At 42.9% G+C, this 25,204-nt stretch overlaps 1 protein-coding gene across 2 annotated transcripts in view; it reads right to left on the bottom strand.

The window, feature by feature from the left end:
* The window catches only part of si:dkey-183c6.8 (protein O-GlcNAcase), a 64,670-nt gene that overhangs the window by 26,688 nt on the left and 12,778 nt on the right, over positions 1-25,204 (bottom strand). The window contains exons 4-13 of one of the 2 annotated variants that reach the window (XM_021577638.2): positions 24,952-25,007; positions 24,689-24,860; positions 21,351-21,449; positions 4,365-4,479; positions 4,040-4,194; positions 2,517-2,603; positions 1,804-2,261; positions 1,060-1,234; positions 846-902; positions 583-668 (exon numbers count right to left, since the gene is read on the bottom strand). In XM_021577638.2, coding sequence (XP_021433313.1) covers positions 583-668; positions 846-902; positions 1,060-1,234; positions 1,804-2,261; positions 2,517-2,603; positions 4,040-4,194; positions 4,365-4,479; positions 21,351-21,449; positions 24,689-24,860; positions 24,952-25,007 — 1,460 coding nt within the window. Of the gene's footprint in view, positions 1-582; positions 669-845; positions 903-1,059; positions 1,235-1,803; positions 2,262-2,516; positions 2,604-4,039; positions 4,195-4,364; positions 4,480-21,350; positions 21,450-24,688; positions 24,861-24,951; positions 25,083-25,204 lie in introns of both variants that reach the window. The other variant, XM_021577637.2, reaches the window with a different exon arrangement.

Raw genomic sequence — 25,204 nt, 5'->3', positions numbered from 1 at the left:
GCAACCGCAGGGCTCTCCAGAGGGTGGTGCGGTCTGCCCAACACATCACCGGGGCAAGGTACCTGCCCTCCAGGACACCTACAGCATCCGATGTCACAGGAAGGCCAAAAAGATCATAAAGGACAAAAAACACCCGAGCCACTGCCTGTTCAACTTGCTATCATCCAGAAGGCGAGGTCAGTACAGGAGCATCAAAATGGGACCGAGAGACTGAAGAACAGCTTCTATCTCAAGGCCATCAGGCTGTTAAATAGCCATCACTAGCACATTAGAGGATGCTGTCCTATATACATTGACTTGAAATCACTGGCCACTTTAATAATGTTAACATATTTTGCATCAGTCATCTCATATGTATATACTGTATCCTATTTCACTATATCTTAGTCTATGCCGCTCTGACATTGCTCATTCAAATATTTATATATTCTTAATTCCATTCCTTGTGTGTATTGTTAGATATTACTGCACTGTTGGAGCTAGAAACACAAGCATTTTGCACACCCACAATAACATCTGCTAAACACGTTCATGTGACAAGATTTGTTTGACACATACACATACAGACACACATGGTCCTACCTGCAACTCTCCGGACACTCCCCCTTTGAACACCCAGGGTTCTGACTCCACCCCCAGTAACTCTGCCCCCGTGGTCGTCCCGCACCCTATCATAGATGAGAACCCACCTGTCAATCACACAGCATTTAAGGAAGACCATGCCCAATTCCATAACGACCCAATGAGGGTTCAGGGTTGAAGGATCAGGGGTCAAAGACAGTGGAGGGGTCAGGGGTTGGGGTTGAGGGATCAGGGTTGAGGGGTCAGGAGTCACCTCTACTCACAGTGGAAGCAGTTCCTCCAGGAACCCAACGGAGAGCTGTCACTCAACACACGCCCATCTTAGACAGAAAGAGAGAGAGGGGGAGGACAGATAAAGGGAGAAGTGGAGAGAAAGAGAGTATAGTAAATGTTACAGTGTCTACTTTATCCAAGTTTAAAATGTTTTTTCTGTCCTTAGCCCCTCTCTCGCTCTCCCTCCCTCCCCCCTCTACTCACCGAGCCAGCAGATGAAGGCCTTGGCCACCAGTGCAGTGTTTCTGAGGTCCCATACGTAAGGGTAAAGGTCATACAGCACGGCCTTGCTCACTCCACTCACTACACTACTGTGCAGCGCTGCAATCTCCTCACACACACCTAGGAACCCAGCCGCTCGGCCACGCCACTCCTCCGCCTGCAACACACACAAGCATGAAGGCACACACACACAAGCATGCAGACACACACACACACAGGCGCACACACATTACCTAGTACCCTTGCACATCGACTCGGTACTGGTCTACCGTGTATATAGCCATGTTATCGTTACTCATTGTGTATTTATTCCCAGTGTTATTATCTTTCTATTCTTTTCTATTTTTCTCTCTGCATTGTTGGGAACGCCCCATCAGTAAGCACCACTGTTAGTCTACACCTGTTGTTTGCGATGCATGTGACCAATTATTATTTATTTTTTTATCCTTTATTTAACTAGGCAAGTCAGTTAAGAAGTTAGTTCTTATTTACAACGATGCTGGGCCAATTGTGCGCCGCCCTATGGGACTCCCAATTACAGACAGTTGTGATACAGCCTGGATTTGAACCAGGGTGTCTGTAGTAAGGCACTGAGATGCAGTGCCTTAGACCGCTGTGCCACAAATACAATGTTATTTTTTTACATAGTGTGTCAATTCTACACACACATACAGTTGAGATGCCATCAGATTCAGTAAATGGGCACAAACACACACACACACAGACCTTCTGCGGCGGTCCCTTCTTGTCATTGGCGCTGACCAGATGGCAGTGTTCTTTGAGCCAGGTGAGGTCTTGTAACAATCTCTGGGCTGATGGGCCGTGCTCATGGGGAAGGTAGTGGAGACCTACCAGCAGACGGATTTGGGACTCGCTTAGAGGAGCCTTCTCAACACACAGCACCCCCCCTGGACTCCTTGGCTGGCCTGGCCCTTGTTGGAACTGGTTGTTGTGGAGTTTCTTCTCTCTCTCCTCTCCGTCTCCTCCCTCACTCCTTCCTTCTTTCTCCCCCCTCCTCACCCCTTCCTCTCCCTCAGGGCTGGAGGGGGGAGGGCTGTCCCCCTGCGGAGGTTCTCTAGGGGGTTTAGGGCGACCTTCTCTGGTGGTGGGGAGACAGTTTTCACTCTCTAGGGTCCCCAACTTTTGACCCGATGACCTCTGGTCTGCCTGTCTGCTCTGGCGACCTGTGGAGAAGTCACACATATAGAACTAGAATGAGTAGAATTATAGAATTTGAATGATTCAAATTATAAAACTAGAATGAGTAGAATTATAGAATTACAAGAATAACATTTGAATGAGTAGATTTAAAATGAGAATTATAGAATTAGAATGAGTAGATTGGTAGAATTAGAATTGGCACAGATCTGAATCCACATCAGGATGAACAGTTGAGATCAAGCTGAGTTGAGATCTTTTGAGTACCACACACACACAACCTGGCTGCAGTGGTTGGCTGAGCTCTTCCATCCAGTCGTGCAGTGCAGTAGACAGCGCCATCTCTGGACAGTACTGGTGCTCCTCATCTACACACACCATGGTTAGGAACACACAAAACAAGATGAAGAATACACATTCACTCACACACACATCATTGTTAGAAACACATACACACACACACACACTATGGTGAGAAATACACATTCACTCACACACACAAAAAAACAAACACTAATGGATCACTAGTCACTTTCATAATGCCACTTTAATAATGTTTACATATCTTGCATTACTCATCTCATATGTATATACTGTATTTTATACCATCGATTTCATCTTGCCTATGCTGCTCGGTCATTGTGCATCCATATATGATGATACAGACAAATAATTTACTTAGATTTGTGTGTATTAGGTAGTTGTTGTGGAATTGTTAGATTACTTGTTAGATATTGCTGCACTGTCGGAACTAGAATCACAAGCATTTCGCTACGCTGCTAACCATTTTGATTTGATATGACACACATGGTTTGTCAAAATGTATGTGAAAAGTAGTTCAGTCAGAACTTGAGTAAAATGTATACATTTTTTGCAAAGCAAATATAATGAGCCAGTCTGATCATGTATCACACTGGCCTGATCCCCAACATTCTATCGTAACCCTGGTGATAGCGGTTACCCCTAGGGGTGTGGAGGCACTGAGTGTTCTGATTCTCAGCCCACTCACACGCTCCAGTCCTCTCGTTATCTCTCTCACTCCTTCTTTCTCACTCACCCCCTCTCACACTCACCCCCTCTCACACTCACCTCTCACACTCACCCCCTCAATTGTCTCTTTATCCTTCTCTTTCTCCTTTACTGTCCATCGCTCTTCCATCCTTCCTTTCTAACCTCACTCACTTCATGTCTTCTTTTCTTCACCCCTCACTTTTCTTTTTGATCTCATGCTTTTGAGCTTAAATTCTCTTTCCCCTCTTGAATGCATCCCTCTTTCCTTCTCTCTCCCTTCTCCTTTCCCTCTCTCTCCCTAATCCCTCTATGATGTTGTCACTGTGGATAACGTCAGTCTAAGGGTCTACTGCTCTGATAGTGTCAGTGGACCCAGTGTGTGTTTATCTATAACACCATGTCGCTTATCTGTCCAAAAATATTTAGTTGACATCAACCTTCCTCCTCTCTCGCATCTATCCTTCCTCCCTGCCTCCCCATCCCTCTCCCTCTTTCCCCCTCCTCTCACCCCCCTTCCTTCCTCCCCCCAATCCCTCTATGATGTTGTCACCGTGGGTAGCGCTAGTCTAAGGGTCTGCTGCTCTGATAGAGTCAGTGTACCCAGTGTGTGTGTGTTTTTCTCTAACACCATGTCACGTATCTGTCCAAAATGTTCCTTGCCTCCTCCCTGCCTCCTCCCTCCCTCACCCACTATCATCCCTCTGCCTCCTTCCCCCTCCTCTCTTCCCTCTCCCTCCCTTCCTCCCCCATCCCTCATCCACTCCCCCCCTTCCTCCCTCACCCCTTTTCTTACCCTTCTTCTCCTTCCTCCCAGTGCGGTACCAAGTCCCCAGCGTGTGCAGGGGTATGTAGTTGGCCTCGAACTCACAGTTGGGGTTAAGTAGCAAGCCCCTGAGTTGGGTGGCAAGCTGGGGGTAGCGACCCTTGAAGGGACCCAGGAAGAGACGTCTGGAATCAGAATCACAATAAGAGTTAACCTCATTCACCAAGTACATTTGCATGTACCAATAATTTGACCTGGTGAAATGGTGCTGACAATGTCTTACAATAAACAAAATATACAGACAAAGTATAGAAGACCTTATATTATCTTCTCATCTCATTTAATCTTATCCTACCTGGAGTCGTAGTCATTTGCATGCAGGTTGTCCCACACCAGAGGTGGGCGCTGTAGGACAGACTGTACTTCAGACAGACCCTCTACACTCAGCTCTCTAGAGATTACCTTACTACCTGGGGGGAGAGAAGCAAAATAAAATATATTATATTTATAAAATACACTGCTCCAAAAAAATAAAGGGAGCACTTAAACAACACAATGTAACTCCGAGTCAATAACACTTCTGTGAAATCAAACTGTCCACTTAGGAAGCAACACTGCTTGACAATAAATTTCACATGCTGTTGTGCAAATGGAATAGACAACAGGTGGAAATTATAGGCAATTAGCAAGACACCCCCAATAAAGGAGTGGTTCTGCAGGTGATAACCACAGACCACTTCTCAGTTCCTATGCTTCATGGCTGATGTTTTGGTCACTTTTGAATGCTGGCGGTCCTTTCACTCTAGTGGTAGCATGAGACGGAGTCTACAACCCACACAAGTGGCTCAGGTAGTGCAGCTCATCCAGGATGGCACATCAATGCGAGCTGTGGCAAGAAGGTTTGCTGTGTCTGTCAGCCTAGTGTCCAGAGCATGGAGGCGCTACCAGGAGACAGGCCAGTACATCAGTAGGAGGGCAACAACCCAGCAGCAGGACCGCTACCTCCGCCTTTGTGCAAGGAGGAGCAGGAGGAGCACTGCCAGAGCCCTGCAAAATGACCTCCAGCAGGCCACAAATGTGTATGTGTCTGCTCAAACGGTCAGAAACAGACTCCATGAGGGTGGTATGAGGGCCCGACATCCACAGGTGGGGGTTGTGCTTACAGCCCAACACCGTGCAGGACGTTTGGCATTTGCCAGAGAACACCAAGATTGGCAAATTCGCCACTGGCGCCCTGTGCTCTTCACAGATGAAAGCAGGTTCACACTGAGCACAGACGTGACAGTCTGGAGACACCGTGGAGAAAGTTCTGCTGCCTGCAACATCAACCAGCATGACCGGTTTGGCGGTCGGTCAGTCATGGTGTGGGGTGGCATTTCTTTGGGGGGCCGCACAGCCCTCCATGTGCTCGCCATAGGTTGCCTGACTGCCATTAGGTACCGAGATGAGATCCTCAGACCCCTTGAGAGACCATATGCTGGTGCGGTTGGCCCTGGGTTCCTCCTAATGCAAGACAATGCTAGACCTCATGTGGCTGGCGTGTGTCAGCAGTTCTTGCAAGAGGAAGGCATTGATGATGCTATGCCCGTTCCCCAGACCTGAATCCAATTGAGCACATCTGGGACATCTTGTCTCGCTCCATCCACCAACGCCACGTTGCACCACAGACTGTCCAGAAGTTGGCGGATGCTTTAGTCCAGGTCTGGGAGGAGATCCCTCAGGAGACCATCCGCCACCTCATCAGGAGCATGCCCAGGCGTTGTAGAGAGGTCATACAGGCATGTGGAGGCCACACACACTACTGAGCCTCATTTTGACTTGTTTTAAGGACATTACATCAAAGTTGGATCAGCCTGTAGTGTGGTTTTCCACTTTAATTTTGAGTGTGACTCCAAATCCAGACCTCCATGGGTTGAGAAATTAGATTTTCATTTATCATTTTTGTGTGATTTTGTTGTCAGCACATTCAACTATGTAAAGAAAAAAGTATTTAATAAGAATATTTCATTTATTCAGATCTAGGATTTGTTATTTTAGTGTTCCCTTTATTTTTTTGAGCAGTGTATATTACATATACAGCCAGGTCCATAATCAGTGGCACCCTTCAAATATATTAGCAAAAAATATAAAATAAATAATACAAATACTGAGCTATATTGTATGCCCCCCAAAATTTGTAAACAATAAAAAGTTATACATTTTTATAAAAAAAGATGTGTCAATACTTTTGACCTCTCAGTTTCAATACCTTTCAATACCCCACCTTGCGAGGCTAATGGCACTTTCTCTAAAATGTTTTTTTGAGATTGGAGAACACTGTGAGCAATCTAAGATTGAAAAATCTCACTGCTGATAGGTACTTAGCACAGTAGGAGGCCGTTCCTTCTCTTGCTAGAACAAAAGACGTATTGTGCTGCGTGCCAACCTGGTACCGACGAACCTGTCGTTTCTACTTGCAGAATCGCAATGCTCGTTAGTGGCGGATAAATTGACTGAGCCAAAAACCTCCACGAGAGCCGACAGGAGTGATAACAAAAAGGGGAAAAGAAAGGAACTTTTCTCAGTGTAATCCCACCCATTTCATCAGAAGGATAGGTAGTTAATGAACTCCCCCAAAGTATAGATATACTGTAGAACAGCTAAGGTAATGAAGCAGAGCCAGATGGAATACCTGCCTAGCGCAGGGATGCGAGTGCATCATTGCACCTAATTGAGTGGTTTTGCACGCCCGTGACACATTATTTGCTCTTATGATTCAGAGGCATATGAAAACACTGAAACTGGAAATAGATCTCTCTCAGTAACATATTCAAACAACAAAGAAAATCTTTCTATTTCAAGCCCAGATTGAAGTAGAATTCATTTAACTGTGATCAATCCATGATAAGGACATGCACATGAATAAACTGGCAGGAGGGAACACATTATTGTTGAGGGAATACATTTTTAAATTGAGAGCATGGTTTTTATGTTGGGGGAATATATTTTTATATTGAGAAAAAAAAGGGAATGGAAGAAAAATAACGAGGGAATGGATTAGCCTGGCCTGTTTTTTTTTTCTTCTCACTGATGGGGCTCCGTACAATTGCTAAAACAATAAAGCTACATAATACATGTATTTTTTCTAGAGCCAGTCTTTACATCTAGCTAAGGAGTTTTGAAGAAGGTTTTTTTTGTCAGGTTTGATGAATGTGCACTAGTTAGTTAGCTAGCAAGCTACATTTCACATGAAACAAATGGGGTGGCAAATCCAGCTCAATGCACACAACCAGTTTGCTTGCTAGCTAATGTTAGCGTCGCCATTTGCCAGTTGGCACAACATTGCTAGCTAGAACAGACAGCTGCTTCATTCAAAAACAAATGATCGTCCCTGTATATATCCCCTCAAGCAGACACCGTGATGGCTCTCAAGGAACTACACTGGAAATGCTAACTGAAAAATGTATATCCCGAGGCTGCATTTATTGCAGCTGGAGACTTTAATAAAGAAAATCTGAAGGAAAAAAATTATACCAAAATTGTATCAACATCTCCTGTGCTAATCGCTCATCAAGCACTCTTGACCATTGCTACACCCCCTTCTGGGACAGCTACAAGGCAAATCAGATCATGCCTCCCCTTTCCTCCTCCCCTCCTATGAGCAGAAGCTTAACCTTTTCACATGTGAATTCCAAATATCTCTCTGTGGCAGAGAGTTCCATGTAGTCATGGCTCTATTTAATACTGTGCTTTTTCCAGCCTCTGTTCTGGACCTGGGGACTGTGAAGATACCTCTGGTTGCAAGACATGTGTGGTACTGATGAGTGTCCGTGTGCCAACTGCTTGAACAGACAGTTTGGTACCTTTAACCTATCAACACCTCACCCATAAGACCAATAGTGATGCAGTCAATCTCTCCTCAACTTTGAGCCAGGAGAGATTGACATGCATACCACTGACATTAGCCCTCCGTGTACATCTAAGTGCAATACGTGATGCTCTGTTTTGGACCAACAGCAATTTTACTATGTCCTTCTTTGCCCTCACATGACCGCACAACTGGACAGTAGTCCATGTGTGCCAAAACTAGGTCCTGTAGGACATGCCTGGTTGATTTAGATGTTTAGAAAGCAGAGCAATGCCTTATCATGGACAGACCTCTTCCCATTTTAGCAACCATTGTGTCTATATATGTTTTGACCATGGTAGCTTGCTATCTAGGGTTACACTCAGGAGTTTTGTCTCCTCAACTTGCTCAATAGCCACGGGTCAGTGGAAGGTCATTAGTAGAAACAGAAAACAATAATGGGCAAAGCCGGCTGCACTGCGGTACACCCCACTCAACCAAATTTGCAATAATAGAGAAGCTTTTTTCGAAAAGTTTTCCAAGTACCGGCAAGAGGCTGTTTGAACTATTAAAAAGGGTGCTTTGCTATTCTTGGGCAGCGTAATGACCTTTGCCTTCCCCCAGGCCTGAGGTCACACACCGTATTCCAGGCTTAAATTGAAGATGTGGCAAAAAGGAGTCGCAATGTATTCCACTACCAACTTCAGAAATGTACTAGGTGGCTTGTCCTTATTTATAGATAACAACAATTTCTTCACCTCTTCCACACCAACTTCGCAGAACTCAAAACTACAGTGCTTGTATTTAATTATTTAGTTTGTTATGCATAAATATGAAGGCTCAGCTTTTTTTGCTTGCATGTCATGCTTAAGTCCGCATATCTTGTCAACAAATAAAGTTATTAAAGTGGTCGGCAATATCAAAGGGTTTTGTTATGAACAAGTCTGCCTCAACGGAGCCAAGTTCGCTTATTTGCCTAGAATTTCATTTAAGGTACTCCAAATCTTTTTACTATCATTCTTTATATAATTTCTTTGTTCCATATAATACTTTCTTCTTCTTTTTGTTTAGTTACAATGCCATCAGAAACTATTCACACCCTTTGATTTACAGCGCATGCGGAAACTATTGAGACCCCTTCCCCTTTTCCACATTTTGTTGTGTTACAGCCTTTTTTCAACGTGAAAACATGTTTGTAGAAATTTTTGCATATGGCCTCCCGAGTGGTGCAGCTGTCTAAGTCATTGCGTCGCAGTGCTTGAGGCGTCGCTACAGACTCCTGGTTCGATCCCAGGCTGTGTCACAACTGGCAGTGACCAGGAGTCCCATAGGCGTCGTGAGGGTTTGGTCGTCAGTTGAATGGTGTTTCTTCCGACACATTGGTGCAGCTGGCTTCCGGGTTAAGTGGGCGGGTGTTAAGAAGCGCAGTTTGGCGGGTGATGTTTTGTAGGACGCATGACTCAACCTTCGCCTCTCCCAAGCCTGTTGGGGAGTTGCAGCGATGAGACAGGATTGCAATTGGATATCACAAAATTGGGTAAAAAAACTAAATAAAAAACATTTTATTAAATACAATTTTTTTGCCACGTTTATGAAAAATGAAATACAGAAATCAAATTTACATAAGTATTCACACCTGAGTCAATACTTTGCAGAAGCACCTTTGGAATCGATTACAGCTGTGATTCTTTCTGGTTAAATCTCAAAGAGCTTTCCACACTTGGTTTGTGCAACATTTGCCAATTATTATTTAAAAAATGATTCAAGCTCTGTCAAATTGAGTTGTTAACCATTGCTAGACAACCATTTTTAGGGTTTTGCCATAGATTTATAAGTAGATTTAAGTCAAAACTGTAACTCGGTCACACAGGAACATTCACCGTCTTCTTGGTATGCAACTCCAGTGTATATTTGGCCTTGTGTTTTAGGTTATTGTCCTGCTGAAAGGTGAATTAATCTCTTCCTCTAGGATTTTGCCTGTACTTAGTTCCGTTTCTTTTTTTATCCTGAAAAACTCCCCAGTCCTTAACGATTACAAGCATACCCATAACATGATGCAGCCACTACTATGCTTGAAAATATGGAGTGGTAGTCAGTAACGTGTTGTATTGGATTAGCCCCAAACATAACACTTTGTATTCACAACAAAAAGTTAATTGCTTTGTCACATTTTTTTGCACTTTTACTTTAAAGCCTTGTTGCAAATAGGAAGCATGTTTTGGAATAATTGTATCTTCAACAGGCTTCCTTCTTTTCACTCAATTAGGTTATTATTGTGGACTAACTACAATGTTGTTGATCCATCCTCAGTTTTCTCCTATCACAGCCATTAAACCTGATGGTGAAATCCCTGAGAGGTTTCCTTCCTCTCTGGCAACTGAGTTAGGAGAGTGGACACCTGTATCGACACCTGAGAGTATTGATACACCATCCAATGTGTAATTAATAACCACCATGCTCAAAGGGATATTCAATATCTGCTTTTTTATTTTTACCCATCTACCAATAGGTGCCCTTCTTTGCACACAGTCCAAATACTGACGTTTAGCATTCAGTGGTCTATAGCAACTTCCTATGCGAATAGGCTTTAGGGGAGGCAGATTAACCTGTAGACATCTGACATGAGATCCTCTAACGCGGAACCTAAACCAGCTGCGCGCGTGAGCCATCGTGCATACATTTATTTTGTTCCCCCACACCAAACACAATCACAACACGCAGGTTAAAATATCAAAAACTCTGAACCAATTATATTAATTTGGGGACAGGTCGAAAAGCATTAAACATGTATGGCAATTCAGCTATCTAGCTTGCACTTGCTAGCTAATTTGTCCTATTTAGCTAGCTTGCGGTTGCTAGCTAATTTGTCCTGGGATATAAACATTGAGTTGTTATTTTACCTGAAATGCACAAAATAGTTTAATCTTGGCTTCATCAGACCAGAAAATCTTGAGCAGGCTGTCATGTGCCTTTCACTGTGGAGTGGCTCCATCTGGCCACTCTACCATTAAGGCCTGATTGGTGGAGTGCTGCAGAGATGGTTGTCCTTTTGGAAGGTTCTCCCATCTCCACAGAGGAACTCTGGAGCCCTGTCAGAGTGACCATCGGGTTCTTGGTCACCTCCCTGACCAAGGCCCTTCTCCCCCGACTGTTCAATTTCTTTAACCGCATGGCTTGGTGCAGACATGCACTGTCAACTGTGGGATATTATATAGACAGGTGTATGCTTTTCCAAATCATGTCCAATCAATTGAAATTACCACAGGTGGGCTCCAATCAAGTTGTAGAAACATGTAAAGGATGATAAATTGAAACAGGATGAACCTGAGCTCAATTTCATAGTCTCATAGCAAAGGGTCTGAATACCTCTGTAAATAAGGTTCTGTACTTTTTCTAAATTTACAAAATACAGTGCCTTGCGAAAGTATTCGGCCCCCTTGAACTTTGCGACCTTTTGCCACATTTCAGGCTTCAAACATAAAGATATAAAACTGTATTTGTTTGTGAAGAATAAACAACAAGTGGGACACAATCATGAAGTGGAACGACATTTATTGGATATTTCAAACTTTTTTAACAAATCAAAAACTGAAAAATTGGGCGTGCAAAATTATTCAGCCCCTTTACTTTCAGTGCAGCAAACTCTCTCCAGAAGTTCAGTGAGGATCTCTGAATGATCCAATGTTGACCTAAATGACTAATGATGATAAATACAATCCATCTGTGTGTAATCAAGTCTCCATATAAATGCACCTGCACTGTGATAGTCTCAGAGGTCCGTTAAAAGCGCAGAGAGCATCATGAAGAACAAGGAACACACCAGGCAGGTCCGAGATACTGTTGTGAAGAAGTCTAAAGCCGGATTTGGATACAAAAAGATTTCCCAAGCTTTAAACATCCCAAGGAGCACTGTGCAAGCGATAATATTGAAATGGAAGGAGTATCAGACCACTGCAAATCTACCAAGACCTGGCCGTCCCTCTAAACTTTCAGCTCATACAAGGAGAAGACTGATCAGAGATGCAGCCAAGAGGACCATGATCACTCTGGATGAACTGCAGAGATCTACAGCTGAGGTGGGAGACTCTGTCCATAGGACAACAATCAGTCGTATATTGCACAAATCTGGCCTTTATGGAAGAGTGGCAAGAAGAAAGCCATTTCTTAAAGATATCCATAAAAAGTGTTGTTTAAAGTTTGCCACAAGCCACCTGGGAGACACACCAAACATGTGGAAGAAGGTGCTCTGGTCAGATGAAACCCAAATTGAACTTTTTGGCAACAATGCAAAACGTTATGTTTGGCGTAAAAGCAACACAGCTGAACACACCATCCCCACTGTCAAACATGGTGGTGGCAGCATCATGGTTTGGGCCTGCTTTTCTTCAGCAGGGACAGGGAAGATGGTTAAAATTGATGGGAAGATGGATGGAGCCAAATACAGGACCATTCTGGAAGAAAACCTGATGGAGTCTGCAAAAGACCTGAGACTGGGACGGAGATTTGTCTTCCAACAAAACATAAAGCAAAATCTACAATGGAATGGTTCAAAAATAAACATATCCAGGTGTTAGAATGGCCAAGTCAAAGTCCAGACCTGAATCCAATCGAGAATCTGTGGAAAGAACTGAAAACTGCTGTTCACAAATGCTCTCCATCCAACCTCACTGAGCTCGAGCTGTTTTGCAAGGAGGAATGGGAAAAAATGTCAGTCTCTCGATGTGCAAAACTGATAGAGACATACCCCAAGCGACTTACAGCTGTAATCGCAGCAAAAGGTGGCGCTACAAAGTATTAACTTAAGGAGGCTGAATAATTTTGTACGCCCAATTTTTCAGTTTTTGATTTGTTAAAAATGTTTGAAATATCCAATAAATGTCGTTCCACTTCATGATTGTGTCCCACTTGTTGTTGATTCTTCACAAAAAAAATACAGTTTTATATCTTTATGTTTGAAGCCTGAAATGTGGCAAAAGGTCGCAAAGTTCAAGGGGGCCGAATACTTTCGCAAGGCACTGTATATATATTTTTAACTATTTGCTTTGTCATTATGGGGTATTGTGTGTAGATTGATGGGGAACATTTTTTATTGAATCCATTTTAGAATAAGGCTGTAACGTAACACAATGTGGAAAAAGTTGTGGGGTCTGAATACACTATGTTAATATGGGCAATTTTTTTGGATATTTCTGGATTCTTGTTTGTTTTTAGTACCATTCGGAGAGGCAGAATTTACAAGTACCTGTCTTTTCCATTTGAATCTGTCTCAATCTGTTTATCGTTCTCTCTCTTAAGTAGAAGTAGTAATGTAATAATGTAAACATTTATGGCAATTTAGCTATTAGCTATCTAGCAATTTAGCAATTTAGCTATCTAGCTTGCAGTTGCTAGCTAATTTGTCCTATTTAGCTAGCTTGCTGTTACCCGACACACGAGCCTAGACCCACTAAAATTTGAGGTGGGTCTGATCCTCAACATATGGGCCCCACAACGATGTGTGCTCAGCCCCCCTGTACTCCCTGTTCACCCATGAATGCATGGCAACACATGTCTCCAACTCAATCCTCAAGTTTGCAGACGACACAAAAGTGGTAGGCCTGATTACGAAAAACAATGAGACAGTCTACAGGGAGGAGGTGAGGGCCCTGGCAAAATGGTGCCAGGAAAATAACCTCTCCTACAACGTCAACAAAACGAAAGAACTGATTGTGGACCTCTGGAGAGAGCAAAGAGAGCACGCTCCACCCACACTGATGAAGCTGCAGTGGAGAAGGTGAAATGCTTCAAGTTCCTTGGTGTGCATATCACTGACAACCTGAAATGGTCCATCCACACAGTGTGGTGAAGAAGGTGCAACAGTGCCTCTTCAACCTCAAGAGGCAGAAGAAATTTGGCTTGACCCCTAAGACCCTCACAAAGTTCTACTTATCCACCATTGAGAGCATTCTGTCGGGCTTTATCACGCCTGGTACAGAGGGTGGTGCGGTCAGCCCAATGAATCACCAGGGGTACAATGCCTGCCCTCCACGACATCTACAGCACCCGGTGTCACAGGAAGGCCAAGAAGATGATCAAGGACCTCAGTCACCCAAGCCACAGCCTATTCACCCTGCTACCATCTAGAAAGCGGAGACAGTACAGGTGCATAGAAACTGGGAACAAGAGACTGAAAAACATGTACAGTACATAATCATTGAACACTGGTAACTTCAGTAATGTTTATATACTGTTTTACCCACTTTATATGTATATTCTGTATTCTAGTCAAGGCTCATCCTAGACAACTACGCTGTACACACCTTTTCTATTCATATGCTGTCCATACACACAATCGTATTGAAATCAGGAGGTTTACATACAGCTTAGCCAAATACATTTAAACTCAGTTTCACAATTCCTGACATTTAATTCTAGTAAAAATGCCCTGTTTTAGGTCAGTTAGCATCACCCCTTCATTTGAAGAATGTGAAATGTCAGAATAATAGTAGAGAGAATTATTTATTTCAGCTTTTATTTCTTTCATCACATTCCCAGTGGGTCAGAAGTATGTATGTATGTATGTATGAATGAATGTCACATACACTCAATTGGAATTTGGTAGCATTGCCTTTAAATTGTTTAACTTGGGTCACACGTTTTGGGAAGCCTTCCACAAGCTTCCCATAATAAGTTGGGTTAATTTTGTCCCATTCCTCTTGACAGAGCTGGGGTAACTGAGTCAGGTTTGTAGGCCTCCCTGCTAGCAAACGCTTTTTCAGTTCTGCCCACACATTTTTTATGGGATTGAGGTCCGTGCTTTGTGATGGCCACTCCAATACCTTGACTTTGTTGTCCTTAAGCCATTTTGCCACAACGTTGGAAGTATTCTTGGGGTCATTGTCCATTTGGAAGACCCATTTGCGACCAAGATTTAACTTCCTGACTGATGTCTTGAGATGTTGCTTCAATATATCCACATAATTGTCCTTCCTCATGATGCGCCATCTATTTTGTGAAGTGCACCAGTCCCTCCTGGAGCAAAGCACCCGCACAACATGATGCTGCCACCCCCGTTCTTCACAATTGGGATGGTGTTCTTCGGCTTGCAAGCCTCCCCTTTATCCTCTAAACAGAACGATGGTCATTATGGCTAAACAGTTCTATTTTTGTTTCATCAGACCAGAGGACATTTCTCAAAAAAGTACAATCTTTGTCCCCATGTGCAGTTGCAAACCATAGTCTGGCTTTATGGCGTTTTTGGAGCAGTGGCTTCTTCCTTGCTGAGCGGTCTTTCAGGATGTTGATATAGGACTCGTTTTACTGTGGACATAGATACTTTTGTACCGGTATCCTCCAGCATCTTCACAAAGTCCTTTGCTGTTGTTCTGGGATTGATTTACTTTTTTAACCAAAGTACGTTCATCTCTAGGAGACAGAACGCGTCTCTCTCCTGAGCAGTATGATGGCTGAGTGGTCCCATGGTGTTTATACTTGCGTACTATTGTTTGTAAAGATGAACGTGGTACCTTCAGGCGTTTGGAAATTGCTCCCAATGATGAACCAGACTTGTGGACGTCTAAAAAAAAATTCTGAGGTCTTGGCTGATTTCTTAAGAGGCACTGAGTTTGAAGGCAGGCCTTGAAATACATCCACAGGTAGACCTCCAATTGACTCAAATGATGTCAATTATCCAATCAGAAGCGTCTAAAGCCATGACATAATTTTCTGGAATTTTCCAAGCTGTTTAAAGGCACAGTCAACTTAGTGTATGTAAACTTCTGACCCACTGGAATTGTGATAGTGAAATAATCTGTCTGTAAACAATTGTTGTAGAAATGACTTGTGTCATGCTCAAAGTAGATGTCCTAACCGACTTGCCAAAACTATAGTTTGTTATCAAGAAATTTGTGGAGTGGTTGAAAATCTAGTTTAATGACTCCAACCTAAGTGTATGTAAACTTCCGACTTCAGCTGTTTGTGATGAGTCAAAAAAAGTTTCAAAAAGGGTTAACGCAGACAGTAAAAAAGTTAACCAAATAGCTACCGACCAACTATTTAGCAGGCTTATGACTTGGGGGTAGAAGCTTTTCTGGGTCCTGTTGGTTCCAGACTTTGTGCATCAGTACCACTTGCTGTGTGGCAGCAGAGAGAACAGTCTATGACTTGGGTGGCTGGAGTCTGACAATTTTTATGGCCTTCGTCTGACAGCGCCTTTGTATAGACGTCTTGAATGGCAGGGAGCTCGGCCAAGTACGCACTACCCTCTGTAACACCTTGAAGTCGGATACCAAGCGGTTGCCATACCGAGCGGTGAAGCATCCAGTCAAGATGCTCTCAATTGTGCAGTTGTAGAACTTTGAGGATATGAGGACCCATGACAAATATTTTCAGCCTCATAAAGGGGAAAGAGGAATTGCCATGCCCTCTTCACAACTGCGTTGGCGTGTATGGGACATGATAGATCCTTAGTGATGTAGACACCGAAGATCTTGAAGCTCTCGACCCGCTCAACTTCAGCTCCGTCAATGGAGATTGGGGCGTGCTTGGGCCTCCGTTATCTGTAGTCCATGATCAGCTCCTTTGTCTTGCTGACGTTGAGGGTGAAGTTGTTTTTTGGCACCACACTGCCAGGCCTCCTCCCTATAGGCTGTCCATCGTAGTCGATGATCAGGTCTAGCATCGTCGTGTATTCGGCAAACTTAATGATGGTGTTGGAGTCATGCTCGGCCACGCAGTCATGGGTGAACAGGAAGTACAGGAGTGGACTAAGTATCGAGGGTCAGCGTGGTGAATGTGTTGTTGCCTGCCCTCACAACCTGGGATGTCGCATCAGGAATTACAGGATCCTGTTGCAGAGGGAGGTGTTCAGTCCCAGGGTCCTTAGCTTAGTGATGAGCTGGGAGGGCACTATGGTGTTAAAAGCTGAGCTGTAATCAATGAACAGCATTCTTACATAGGTGTTCCTTTTGTCCAAGTGGGAAAGGACAGTGTGGAATGCAATAGAGATTGTTATCTGTGGTTCTGTAGGGGCAGTATGCGAATTGGAGTGGGTCTAGGGTATCCGGGAGGATACTGCTGATGTGAGCCATGACAAGCCTTTCAAAGCCCTTCATGGCTACCGATGTGAGTGCTACGGGGCGGTAATCATTTAGGCAGGTTACCTTCGCTTCCTTGGGCACAGGGACTATGGTGGTCTGCTTGAAACATGTCGGTATTAAACATTTGGTCAGAAAGAGGTTGAAAATGACAGTGAAGACATTTGCCAGTTTGTCCGCGTATGCTTTGAGTACACGTCTTGGTAATCTGTCTGGCTTTGTGAATGTTGACCTGTTTAAAGGTCTTGCTCACATCGGCTACAGAAAGCGTTATCACACAGTCATCCAGAACAGCTGGTGCTCTCGTGTATGCTTCAGTGGTGCTTGCCTTGAAGCGAGCATAAAAGGCATTTAGCTCGTCTGGTAGGCTTGCGTCACTGGGCAGCTTGTGGCTGGGTTTCCCTTTGTAGCCCGTAATAGTTTTCAAGCCCTGCCACATCCGACGAGCGTCAGAGCCGGCGTAGTAGGAGTCAATCTTAATCCTGTATTGACGCTTTGTTTGTTTGATGGTTCGTCTGAGGGCACAGCAGGATTTCTTATAAGTGTCTGGATTAGTGTCCTGCTCCTTGAAAAAGAGGCAGCTCTAGCCTCGATGCGGATGTTGCCTGTAATCTATGGCTTCTGGTTGTGATATGTACGTACGGTCACTGTGGGGATGATGACGTCAATGCACTTATTGATGAAGCCGGTGACTGAGATGGTATACTCCTCAATGCCATTGGATGAATCCCGGAACATATTCCAGTCTGTGCTAGCAAAACAGTCCTGTAGCATAGCATCCGCGTCATCTGACCAATTCCGTATAGAGCGAGTCACTGGTACTTCCTGTTTTAGATTTTGCTTGTAAGCAGGAATCAGGAGGATAGCATTATGGTCAGATTTGCCATGGAGGGCAGGGTAGAGACTTGTATGCATCTCTGTGTGTGGAGTAAGGGTGGTCTCAAGTTTGTTTTCCTCCTCTGGTTTCACATGTGACATGCTGGTAGAAATGAGGTCAAACGGATTTAAATTTGCCTACATTAAAGTCCCCGGCCACTAGGAGTGACGCTTTTGGATGAGCATTTTCTTGTTTGCTTATGGCCTTATACAGCTCGTTGAGTGCGGTCTTAGTGCCATTATCGGTTTGTGGTGGTAACTATAGATGGACTCGGACTCATGGACTCGTTAAAGGAAAAAGCTTCTTCCAGTTTGAGGTGAGTAGTCACTGTTCTGATGTACAGAAGTTATTTTCGGTCATAAGACACGGTAGCAGCAACATGATGTACAAAATAAGTTAAAAAAATAAGTTACAAACAACGCAAAAAAACCAAACAAAATAGCACAGTTGGTTAGGAGCATGTGAAACGTCATCCATCCTCTCCGGTGCGATTTTGCTGCTATCTTACAGCTGAAGCAATCATCAATTCACTACCCTGGGCTACACAATTCACTACCCAGTAATGACGTCATTACTCATTAAAGAGACAGCGCACACTGTGCAGTCATGTGAATAGGCCAAGGCTACATCTTGATTTACCCACTTTATCAGTAGAGATTTATCATTACATTTGAGTCATATAGCAAACACTTATCTAGAGCGACTTCCAGTGAGTGCATTCATCTGAAGACAGCTAGGTGAAACAACCACCTACCACAGTCATAGTACGTAAATTGTTACTCAATAAAAAGGTAGCTATCAGCAAAGTCAGAGCTAGCAAGAAGGAAAAGACTCAAGTGCGAGTGTTAGTTCACGAAAGGCTTTTATTTAAGAAAAATCATAAATGATTACCATTATGTTGTTATATAGTTAGATTTTTTGTTTTATTATACCAAAGTCTGATTATATTATTGATTCATTAACCTCTCTGGGATATGTGGGACGGTAGTGTCCCACCTCAACAACAGTGAAATTGCAGGGCGCCAAATTCCAAAACAACAGAAATCCCATAATTAAACTTCCTCAAACATACAAGTATTTTACACCATTTTAAAGATAAACTTGTTGTAAATCCAGCCACAGTGTCCGATTTCAAAAAGGCTTTACGACGAAAGCAAACCAAACGATTATGTTAGGTCAGTACCTAGTCACAGAAAAATCATTTTTCCAGCCAAAAGAGTCACAAAAAGCACAAATAGAGATAAAATGAATCACTAACCTTTGATGATCTTCAGCAGATGACACTCATAGGACTTCATGTTACACAATACATTTATGTTTTGTTTGATAAAGGTCATATTTATATAAAAAAAATCTCAGTTTACATTGGTTCAGTAATGTTTTGCTTCCAAAACATCTGGTGATTTTGCAGAGAGCCACATCAATTTACAGAAATACTCATCATAAATGTTGATGAAAATACAAGTGTTATGCATGGACCTTTTAGATAAACTTCTCCTTAATGCAACCGCTGTCAGATTTCAAAAAAGCTTTACAGGAAAAAGCACACCATGCAATAATCGTAGTACAGCGCTCAGACAACAAAACAAGCCATACAGATATCCGCCATGTTGTAGAGTCAACAGAAGTCAGAAATATCATTATAAATATTCACTTACCTTTGATGATCTTCATCAGAATGCACTCCCAGGAATCCCAGTTCCACAATAAATGTTTGATTTGTTCGATAAAGTCCATCATTAATGTCCAAATACCTCCTTTTTGTTTGCGCGTTTAGTACACAATCCAAACTCACGAGGCGCGGGCAAGTCCAGGCAAAAGTTCAGACAAAAAGTCATACTACAGTTCGTAGAAACATGTCAAATGAAGTATAGAATCAATCTTTGGGATATTTTTATCATAAATCTTCAATAATGTTCCAACCGGATAATTATTTTGTCTGTAGAAATGCAATGGTATGCAAGCTAACTCTCGGGTGCGCACGCATGATCAGCTCATGGCACTCGGCCAGACCCCTGACTCAATCAGCTCTCATTCCCCCCTCCTTCACAGTAGAAGCCTCAAACAACGTTCTACAGACTGTTGACATCTAGTGGACGCCTTAGGAAGAGCAATATGACCCCATAGACACTGTATATTCGATAGGCAATGACTTGAAAAACTACAAAGCTCAGATTTCCCACTTCCTGGTTGGATTTCTTCTCAGGTTTTTGCCTTCCATACGAGTTATGTTATACTCACAGACATCATTCAAACAGTTTTAGAAACTTCAGAGTGTTTTCTATCCAAATCTACTAATAATATGCATATATTAGCAACTGGGCCTGAGTAGCAGGCAGTTTACTCTGGGCACCTTATTCATCCAAGCTACTAAATACTGCCCCCCAGTCCCAAAGAAGTGAATGCATACATGGCTGTCTCTGAAAAATGTTGATGGAAAAAATGTCAAATGTAATGATAATGAACTCATTAGCTGCCCAACGATTGAACAGAGCCGTAGCTGAGTTCCTGTTTGGATCAAGTCCCATTCTGTGACTTTGGTTAATGTGCCTTCTTGCAGTGGTACCATTTTGGTATCATTTTGGTATTGAGTATCGTTATGGTAACGAGAATCACGATACTAATCCTGGTATTGGTATCCAAGTCTAAATTCTGGTATCGTGACAATACTACATCTAAGTACCTCTCGGTATTCAGTATCATTGGTATGTCTGATCCTTTAGATCATTCCTCCATAAAGATTATTTCCTGCCCACGACTGGAGTTTGCTAAATGGCATTGGCACTTGAATTTTAACCGGTGCTATGGTCAGATTACATGAATATAGAGCTCTTTGGCCACACAAACCAGTGGTAGGTTTAGCGTTGAAATAAGGATGCATAAGAAGAGAGGAAGCCCATTTTTACTGTCAAATATGGTGGAGGATCTTTTATGTTATGCAGCCTTTTTGCTTCCACTGATCCTGTGGCTTTTTGTAAAATGTGTAGAGCACGTTGTGAGGGATCTTAAACTATTCCTCCATACAGAATCTTTCCAGATCCTTGATATCCTTTGTCTGCTCTTATGCGATTCAAAACACAGGTTTTCAATGGGGTTCATGTATGGAGACTGAGTGGTCAATTAACAATTTCTTTGCGGATTTTGATTAATGCTTGGGGTTATCGTCTTGCTGGAAGATACAACTGCAGCCAAGTGCCAGCCACATGGAAGAGGAAACCAGGCTTTTTGGCTAAAATGTCCTGCTACTTGGTAAAGTTAATGACACCGTTGACCTTAGCAAGCGCCCCAGGACCAGTGGAAGCAAAATAGCCCCATAACATCAAAGATCCACCACCATATTTTACCATAGGTATGAGGTACATTTCTGCATATGCTTCTGTCTTTCAACGCCAGACCCACCACTGGTGTGCATGGCCAAAGCCCTATTTTCATGTCATCTGACAATAGAGGGAGGGAGAGCGAGAGAGGGAAGGTAGTGGGAGAGAGAAAGAGGGAGATCGAGATTGGGAATTATCATGCCATATCATTGTAATTTACAGAATATAAACTTTTTTTTTATCTCACCGGTCCATATGATAGAGATGTTAGGCAGCAGGTCCTCTCCAACAGTCATCAAATATGGAGACTTAGATACACTGGGAGAACATAGAGAGCCACAGTACTCTAGAGAGAGGAGTGGAGAGAGGGAGGGAGGAGGGAGGGTGAGCGAGGGAAAGAGGAGAGTAACATAATATCAGTATGCAATTACTTAATTAGAAGAGAAGCAGTGGAGACTCTTCAGAGGAGGTACATCATCCTCAGTGATTTTCAGAATGTTTTAAATGGTAAAATATTTTAAAGTTTTTCATTTTTAGATTAAACTATACTTAATATATTCATGTCAGCAAATAATTGATTAAAAACTTCTTTGGGATAGGGGGCGGTATTTTGACGTCCGGATGAAAAGCGTGCCCAAAGTAAACTGCCTGCTACTCAGGCCCAGAAGCAAAGTTATGTATATAATTGGTAGATATGAATAGAAAACGCTCTAAAGTTTCTAAAACTGTTAAGATAATGTCTGTGACTATAACAGAACTGAAATGGCAGGCGAAACCCCGAGGACAAACAACCCCCCCCCCCCCCCCCGAAAAAATCATCCTACCACTGATTTCAATGGCTGGCACTTTTATAATAGGGCGAAATCATGCCCGATTGCAGTTCCTAGGGCTTTCACTAGATGTCAACATTCTATAGAAAGAGTTTCAGGCTGGTTTTGGAAAAATGAGCCAGGAATTGTAGTTTTTCTAGGTGGCTTCTATTTTGGCTGTAGTGTTTCCAAGCGTGTGAATGGGAGCGCATTCTTTGGTATTTTTCTACGGTGAAGACAATAACAATTCTCCGTCTTAAATTGTATTGTTTATTTGCGTATTAGGGTACCTAAGGTTTGATTATACATTTTGATTGACTTGTTTGTATAAGTTAATTGGTAACGTTTGGGATTAATTTTGTATGCATTTTGAAGGAGGGAAACCGAGTGGATTATTGACTGAAGCGCGCCAGCTAAACTGAGTTTTTATGGATATAGAGGACTATCGAACAAAATTACCATTTGTAATGTAACTGGGACCTTTTGGAGTGCCAACAGAAGATCTTCAAAGGAAAGGCATATATTATATCGCTATTTCTGACATTCGTGTCGCAACTCCCTGGTTGAAAATGTTTTGTTATGCATTTGTGTGCTGGGCGCTGTCCTCAGATAATTGTATGGTTTGCTTTCGCCGTAAAGCCCTTTTGAAATCTGACACGGCGGCTGGATTAACAACAAGTTAAGCTTTATTTTGATGTATTGCACTTGTGATTTCATGGAAGTTTAAGATTTATAGTAATTAAATTTGAATTTGTCACTCTGCCATTTCACCGGATGTTGGCCAGGTGGGAACGCTACCGTCTCACGTATCTGGAAGAAATGAAAACACTATGTTTTGCAATGAAGGTCTACAGTTGCCTCAACAGCACTCTGTAGGGTAGCACCATGGTGTATCCTCCTCAGGGTACATTGACTTCAATACAAAACCTAGGAGGCTCATGGTTCTCACCCACTTCCATAGACTTACATAGTAATTATGATAACATCCTGAGGACGTCCTCCAATCTATCAGAGCTCTTGCAGCATGAACTGAGATGTTGTCCAAACAATCAAAGGTTCAGAGAATTAATCTAGTACTGAAAGAAGAATTTCATTCAAAATGAAGGAAAAGCAAAAGAGAGTCATTTTTTTCACTTTCAGTTTCACTTACTTAGCTAGCAAATGCAGCAAGCTAGTTTAGCCTACTCAGACACCCTGATCAAACAGAGGGATGCTATGTTAGCTAGCTGGCTATGACTATCCAACACAACACTGGAACTCTTCCAAGTCAAGGTATCCTTTTGGTTTTACTAACTTATTGCCAAGGGGCCCCGCCGGTGTAAGTGTTAAACTGCTTACTGACTGTACACTGACGTTACTGCATGATTATAGCGGGTTTACTAACATGTTAGTTCTATTAGCTATGTTGACTATGATGTTACTCCAGCTAATGTGGTGACAATGATGTAGGCTGTGTGTAGCGGTTATGTGTAGCGGTCTGTCTTGGAAAGTTTTGTTTCGCCTGATCAGCATTCGACTACAGGTTCAAAATAGCCAGAAACAAAGTACTTTCTTCTGAAACTAGTCAGTCTATTCTTGTTCTGAGAAATTAAGGCTATTCCATGTGAGAAATTGCCAAGAAACTGAACATCTTGTACAACGCTGTGTAGTACTCCCTTCACAGAACAGAGCAAACTGGCCCTAACCAGATTAGAACGAGGAGTGGGAGGCACCGGTGCACAAGAGGACAAGTACACTAGATTGTCTAGTTTGAGAAACAGACGCCTCACAAGTCCTCAACTGGCAGCTTCATTAAATAGTACCCGCAAAACACCAGTCTCAATGTCAACAGTAAAGAGGCCACAGATGCGGGCCAGTTTCTTGGCAATTTCTTGCTTGGAATAGCCTTCATTTCTCAGAACGAGAATAGACTGATGAGTTTCAGAAGAAAGGTCTTTGTTTCTGCCCATTTTGAGCCTGTAATCGAACCCACAAATGCTGATGCTCCAGATAGTCAACTAGTCTAAAGGCCAGTTCTATTATTCTTTAATCAGGGCAACAGTTTTCAGCTGTGCTAACATAATTGCAAAAGAGTTTTCTAATGATCAATTAGCCTTTTCAAATTATAAACTTGGATTAGCTAACACAACATATCATTGGAACACAGGAGTGATGATTGCTGATAAATGGGCCTCTGCGCGCCTAAGATATTCAAAATATATATATTTTTTTTAATCAGCCATGTCCAGCTACAATAGTCATTTACAACATGAACAATGTCTACACTGTATTTCTGATCAATTTGATGTTATTTTAATGGACAAAAAATAAAGTGCTTTTCTTTCAAAAACATGGACATTTCTAAGTCACCCCAAACTTTTGAATGGTTAGCCTACCAAAAGGCCTCTTGCGGGGATGGGGGCTGGTATGGATATATAAATATCCATCCCAGCCCCCATCCCCGCAGGAGGCCTTTTGCCTTTTGGTAGGCTGCCATTGTAAATAAGAATTTGTTCTTAACTGACTTGCCTGGTTAAATAAATGACAAATAAAATAAATACATTAAAAATGTGGCTGCTGTGAACGTTAAGTGTGTTTACTTGTTATCAGGGGTGTACTTCTTGCACATCATTACAACACTGTATATGGCCATAATATGACATTTGCAATGTCTCTATTTCTTTTGGAACTTTTTTGTTTTTGTTGTTGGTGTGTGTGTGTGTGTGTGTGTGTGTGTGTGTGTGTGTGTGTGTGTGTGTGTGTGAGAAAGGACACTACACACATCTCAACTACACACCTGTTGGACAAAACAGGAAGACGGGCGGCTCTCCCAGGAATCGGTAGATCTCATTGGCAACTGAAACCTGGGCGTGAGCGAATGAGGAGAAGGCTTGACTGTCAGCCTGACACAGGGAGTGGTCTATGTCATCAAAAAGGATCGCAAATGCCTGGCAACCCAACTTTGACACCTACAGAGAGGAGAGATAGTAAGGCAGGGGTGTAGGTATGCGTGTGCATGCCTGTGTGCACATGCAAGTGTGTGTAGGTGCATGTATGTACCTGTCGTAGCTTGCGTTTAAGCAGGGAGAGGTCGCAGGAAGAAGAGAAGACAATGTCTTGACCAGGAGAGAGAGAGTACACAAACCTCAGACCTCTCTTCTCTGACTCTACTATCAAAGTATGCAACTGACCTGCAAGAGAGGAGCGAGGAGGAGTGGAGAAAACAAGGACAGCACCAGGAGAGATACATTTAGTTTAAAGCAAAAGTGAGAGATGGAGGGAAAAGGACAGAGTGAGGAGAGAAGGTGAGATG

Source organism: Oncorhynchus mykiss, chromosome 21 (genome assembly GCF_013265735.2).
Source record: "Oncorhynchus mykiss isolate Arlee chromosome 21, USDA_OmykA_1.1, whole genome shotgun sequence".
Lineage (NCBI taxonomy): Eukaryota > Metazoa > Chordata > Actinopteri > Salmoniformes > Salmonidae > Oncorhynchus > Oncorhynchus mykiss.
The sequence above is the reverse complement of the archived record's forward strand: the minus strand, read 5'-3'. Positions and strand labels throughout refer to the sequence as shown.